The sequence below is a fragment of the Macrobrachium rosenbergii genome, chromosome 4 (assembly GCF_040412425.1).
Source record: "Macrobrachium rosenbergii isolate ZJJX-2024 chromosome 4, ASM4041242v1, whole genome shotgun sequence".
NCBI lineage: Eukaryota > Metazoa > Arthropoda > Malacostraca > Decapoda > Palaemonidae > Macrobrachium > Macrobrachium rosenbergii.
This window is the reverse complement of record NC_089744.1, coordinates 16,895,998-16,902,447: the sequence shown is the minus strand read 5'-3', so window position 1 is coordinate 16,902,447 and position 6,450 is coordinate 16,895,998. Positions and strand designations below refer to the sequence as shown.

General features: G+C 33.0%; 1 protein-coding gene across 1 annotated transcript; it reads left to right on the top strand.

Annotated features, from left to right (window-relative positions):
- Positions 1-353: 353 nt before the first annotated feature.
- On the top strand, positions 354-4,499 carry LOC136838343 (uncharacterized). Its single transcript, XM_067103256.1, has 3 exons — positions 354-459; positions 2,171-2,281; positions 3,727-4,499. Exons 2-3 carry the CDS (start codon positions 2,241-2,243, stop codon positions 4,445-4,447), a joined length of 762 nt encoding a protein of 253 aa, XP_066959357.1. The 5' UTR covers positions 354-459; positions 2,171-2,240; the 3' UTR covers positions 4,448-4,499.
- Positions 4,500-6,450: the final 1,951 nt, after the last annotated feature.

Genomic DNA, 6,450 nt, shown 5'->3' with positions numbered 1-6,450 from the left:
CTCCTTCCGTCGTGACTGCAAAGCAGAAAATACAAAAGCCACTAAAGGCTCCGCAATTAAATTCTTATTTCTTACGATCAAACGCTGTATCTGACATTCCGTACCTCACGGGAATTTTCATCATCTCACAATGTTCGTTTTTATCAGTTAACAATTATAAACCATCCACTCGAATACCATATCGTTTTATTATCAAAATTGCTGTTCGTCTTTCTTGTGAAAGGGATGAGAATCGACTCGTCTATCAGACACAAAGGACTGACAAGGAGTTGCTGACCTAAGTGAAGCTCAGCCTAGCGGACGATAATGTTTAGAAAGTTTCGACTGGGTCATCATGTGGCAGCAATAGCCTCCCTGACTCGGTGATTTCTAGTCCTGCCTGCCTGGCTCCAGTGGTGGTGCACGAGTGAGACTGGCAAGCTATCGCGAATAGACCGTGTGTGAATCATTTGGTTATTGGTGAGTTGAGTTTAATATGTAATGCAGAGGATGAAAGTAGATGGTGAAAATCTAAATTTTGACTTCGAGTAAGATTTAATATTTGCATCACTAGAGGCGTTGATAAAAATCTAAATCTTGACTTAAAAAAAAAATGTTCTCGTTTGTCAGTTATCAATGGAATATTTTTCGGAAGCCTAGAATATTATGGGGTAGATTCAGCGTCAATAAGCAGGACACCCGCTATCGATAGTATATTTTTTTAGAAGTATGTAAATTTAATTTCTATTGAAATTGCTGGAAATGATTTTAGATCTGTCCTAATTTCTTATTATCTTACGGATTTGTGTGATCTACATCCTGTTAAAGAAACAGGTTGACTCTACAAAAAAAAAAAAAAAGATTTGTTATTTTCATATTCCTTGATTCCACACAATCCTACGTACAGAATTGTTTATTTGTTGACAACTAAATCGCCACATCAACTACGACGAAGTGGCAGCTGCTGTTCCTCTACGTAAACAGCTTTACCTTATTATTCGGAAAAGTGTTTATGTGTGTTTTTGTGACATAAGCCAAGCCGCATTTCTTATCATTTTTTTATACCTAGAATGCGCAAAATGATCCTTTTAGACTTCAGTATTTTTTGTTATGCCTTGTATCCATAAGTAGTTTATTATTTTGATGTCAACCTAGGGTTATTATTGGCGTAATTTACACAAAATGATTGTGAATGCAATTCCAGGAATAGTTGGTAAGGCTTGAAAAGTTATATTTGAATCGATCATTTTGTTGTGTATGTGGTTTTGTATGACAATGTTTCCATTGCTCTAAGCTACCTTGCAGTATTTTTGCCCGTCAGTTATGTTGTCTGTTTCTGAGAAACTATAAAAATGTACTTGTAGATTACCTTGAACCTTTGTAATTATGGAAGGTGTAATATATATATATATATATATATATATATATATATATATATATATATATATATAGTATATATATATTAATATATATATATATATATATATATATATATATATATATATATATATTTATATATACATATATATATATATACTTATATATATATATATATATATATATATATATATATATATATACATATATATATATATATATATTACAGCCATATATAGGAAAAGTGAAACAACGATATATATATACTATATCTATATATATAAGATATATATATATCTCATTGTTTCACTATTTATGAAGAAAGTTACAGCCACGATCGTATAATCATCAACGTTTTTACCTTTTCGTGGTTCAAAATGAAGACATTATAGTACTTAGCATCTATATATTTATATATTTATATATATATATATATATATATATATATATATAATCATCATATTTTTATATATTTCGTGGTTCAAAATGAAACATATATATATATATATATATATATATATATATATATATATATATATATATATATATATATATATATATATATATATATAAACATATTGATTTTTTATCTCTCTCTCTCTTACATCCCGTTGTTTACTGCCCAGGAAAAAAATTCTTTGCTAAATCTTTGTTTATGAAAAAAAAAAAAATCTATTGGTGAACATCTTTCTTCCTGTTGAATAGTGCCATCACTACATTTACATCACAAGGTTTCAGGAGTTACTGCTTAAAAGGACTATTCCAGCTCAAAAAGAAGGGTTAAATGGCAGCTCATACGTGTAATGTTTTGCAGGGATGAGCTAAGGACACTTCATTTATAGCAGTGTGCTCAGAAAACCCAAAAAAGGAGTTCGTGACTGAATATGGGTTGTTCCCTAAGTTCATCATCAACATGCAGGTCCAGGTAAATTATAACGGGTTTTTGTTTATATTCAGATTTCCCTTTTTCCATTCGAAGGCTGAAGGAACATTCTGATGTCCTCTGACGCTCTGTTCTGCATCATATTTCTACATGTTTACTATTTTTGTTAGCAGATGTTTCATGTCTTTAACTACCAAGTCATATTTTCTGGTGTTTTTTTATTATTTAAGACACCTATCTCCGCTTAGTAAAGATCTTTAGCTAATATGTCATCTGCGCTAGTTATAACACAGTCACTGGGAACTTATGGAGTATGCAGTCCTTGTGTTTTTGAATACATTAAATTCATATATATATATATATATATATATATATATATATATATATATATATATATATATATATATATATATATATAATATATATATATATATATATATATATATATATATATATATATATATATATATATATATATATATGTGTGTGTGTGTGTGTGTGTGTGTGTGTGGTGTGTGTGTGAGTGCGTACGACTAAAGCTTGTGACATAATAAAGAGGAAGTTTTGAACAACAACAACGGATAGAAACAAGAATGATATTATATTAGAAAAGAATGATTCAGTCATTTATATTTAATTAACTTAATGTTTAAGAAAACATTTCATTGCCGTGTTAACATAAATCTCTAACACAAAGGTCTTGTTTTCTCTAAATTAGTTAAATATAAGAACCATCTGGATCATTTTCTCTTTTGTGTCATAAACTGAAATCTAAAAGAGACGTTATTATTTTCTGAAAGAGAAACCTTAATGAAAGATTGTTATATAAGAAAATCTTCATATTAACCAAAATGATATTACATATCTTGGATGGATGTGAAGTCTTGCGTGACCATGATAAAGCAGAATTACAGACTGAATTAATCATCAACAATATATATAACTGAATAATACAGATTAATCAACACACAATCACGTGTGGAACAAAAATAAATTTCTAACTTACATTAGGATCGAACCCAGACCTTTTAATTGAAAGGCAAGGGCGCTGCCCACTAGGCCATACAATTCTAAAAGAAGTTGGAACCTGAGAGCAACTGCACCCAAGGAATTACCTGGGCAAGCTAAATGCTTGCATACCAGCGGGTTTTCCCCAACTTCCCGACTCAGCAATGACCCAATTGACAGCATTTCACTCAGAAGGGATAATTCGAATGAAATGCCGTCAATTGGGTCATTGCTGGTCGGGATTGAAAAATGCTGTCAATTGGGTCATTGCTGAGTCGGGAAGTTGGGGAAAACTCGCTGGTATGCAAGCAGTTAGCTTGCCCAGGTAATTCCTTGGTTGCAGTTGCTCTCAGGTTCCAACTTCTTTTAGACTTGTATGGCCTAGTGGGCAGCGCTTGCCTTTCAGTTGAAAGACCTAGGTTCGATCCTGATGTGAGTCAGAAATTTATAACTGAATAATATATAAATTAATTTTTCAGGAAACATTCAGTATCAACGATCAACGATACCAACCACATAGACGGTGGACAAAATGCACCATTTTATACAGAGAACTTCAGCCGAGAGGACGAGAAAGCAGCAGTCCATTCTTGGGAAACTGAGTGCCAAAACTTCTTTGAATGTCAGACAGCTCAGCACAGTGACATTGATATAGAGAAAGATACTCCAGCTTCAAGGAAGAGGGACCTCTGTGGCAGTTTTGGAAAAGGTGAAGATGACGACAATTTTGGGCTTACCTTAAGACCAGAATCGTCGATGTCTCATAGTTCTCTTGTTAGTTACTGTACGCGGAGGTATGGCATCTCTACGGAAGAAAATACAGATAACCAAAGGTATGGCATCTCTACGGAAGGAAATGTAGATAACCAATATGACACTCCGTGGATGACGTCTGATGGAATACCAAAATGCCATGCGATATGTCACCCTGACTCAGAAGCTGAAGTTGGTGAAGATTCCTTGAATATTCACCAGAATCAGTTGCACATGGTCGAAGGTGACAAAACAGACGAAGAACTAACAGAATGGAGTCTTCTGGTTCACAAAAATGTTAGTATCAGCAACCGTGGAATTACCGTTGGTGGTTTTGCCTGCCAGCTTACAGTAGGGCCGGAATTAACTTTATCAGTGTTAGGCAAAGAATTGCTGACAACTCAGAAAAGTAACGAAACAGATTTGTTTGGCTTTTTTCAAAAGTGAATACCTAAATGTAGTGAAATAGCTGAAATAAACAAAAAGTATGGGTTATTAAGTATTGTATCTTATCATTGTATGATTTCTAAAGAATATTTCATTTGGTATTATTTTCCTATGCAATTTAATTACTTATACACGAGTAGGTTAATATAAAGGTATAACCAAATTTCTTGGCATGTTTCACCCTACTTTATATTTTTCAAAATCATCAATTCAGGAAAAATTTAGGAATTATTGCAATGAAGAAAATCCGTTCCTAAAGGAATGCTTACTCCTCCGTTCATATTGTCTGCACAGTAAAAACTTCATTCTCCGTTTTGATCTTTGCGTCCTCCACCACCCACATCTCTCAAAGTTTCATTAGCTAGGGTCCTTTTTATTTTTAATTTAGAATATAGTTTTCCTCAATCATTTGTTCTTCAATGTCACATTTTTTTTAGTTTTCTGTAAAAGAAAACTATTGAGATGGCTATTAGTCTGTCATTCCGCACTTTTTCTGTCCGCCCTCAGATTTAGAAAATTACTGAGGATAGAGGGCTGCAAATTGGTATGTTGATCATCCACCCTCTAATCATATAACATACCAAATTTGCATCCCTCCAGCCTCAATAGTTTTTAATGCATTAATTTAATACTTTACCTTATAAAGCTCAGTAATAATAATAATAATAATAATAATAATAATAATAATAATAATAATAATAATAATAATAATCATAATTCAGTACTTTAACATATAAACCTCAGTTACCTTAACTTGTAAATTTTCATTATTCATAAGATGTAATTTGTATGCTCCCTTGATATCCCTTTGTATCATTCTGCATGCCCCCAAGATACAAATGCTCCTTTCTAATTTTCTGTGCTCCTGTGTGTTCCTCTATATGCTCCCTTCTATAGGCTTCCTTTTGTATACTCTTCTGTACACCCCCTTCTGTATGCTACTTTCTATATGCTCCCGTCTGTATGCTCCCTTCTATACGCTCCCTTCTATATGCTCCTTTCTATATGCTCCTTTCTATATGATCTTTTCTATATGCTGCCTTCTGTGCTTCTATGGAAATCCTTCATAGGAAAATGAAGGATGATTTTGAAGAAGTTGAAGAGTGTACAGAACCTTCATCAATGTTTAGACTCGTAAATATTAATATTCATAATAAGAAAACTATGAGGCTAAACATCAATGACAAAACCCAACCACAAACCTCTCTCTCTCTCTCTCTCTCTCTCTCTCTCTCTCTCTCTCTCTCTCTCTCTCTCTCTCTCTCTCTGTATGCTTCCAGTACAAAATGCTGTGCAAATATCTAGGGAAATATTAATAATCATAATAATAAAGAATGAGACTAAACATAAATGACAAAACCCAACACCAGACTCTCTCTCTCTCTCTCTCTCTCTCTCTCTCTCTCTCTCTCTCTCTCTCTCTCTTTCTTAAGAGACCTGGCTTTACAGGTAAGTTAAAATTATATTATACAGTAGTAGTAAACTTTGAGGCTTAGAGGTTAATAATAATAATAAAAAAAAGAAATGAAAGAATTGGAAAGACTGTAATACAAGATGATCAAAGGATGTTCGAACTAGTTTCAACAACACCAATTTGGGGATTGACACTGGAGGTAGGCATATGGACGGTAAAGAATTGAATTTGGTATAAAAAATTGATACTTTAACTTATTATAGTACCGTCAGATTATAAAAGATTAGTTAAAGACAGTGAAAAGTCAAATAAGGGAACCATATGAGGAGAATAGACGAAAGAAAAGAATGAATGATAAGGCTGAGGTTTGTAGATGGAAATGGGAAGGGGTACACTGAAGAGTTAAACACTAAAGAAGTTATCATTGTTAGAAACAAGATTAAATATGTTAAAGCTAAAATAAAATTACAGAAGCAGAAAGGATGTTAGATTACGCCAGCTGAGTAGAGAGACTACTGAAACCACGGAAAATTTGCTGGTCTGCAAAGAGCCGAAAAAAATTGAGTAGTAGTATAGAGCACGAGTTACG

Coding starts and splice junctions, on each gene's coding strand:
- LOC136838343 (XM_067103256.1), top strand. CDS start 2,241: ATGGGTTGTTCCCTAAGTTCATCATCAACATGCAGGTCCAG. Junction 2,282..3,726: donor TCATCAACATGCAGGTCCAG/GTAAATTATAAC, acceptor TTAATTTTTCAG/GAAACATTCAGTATCAACGA.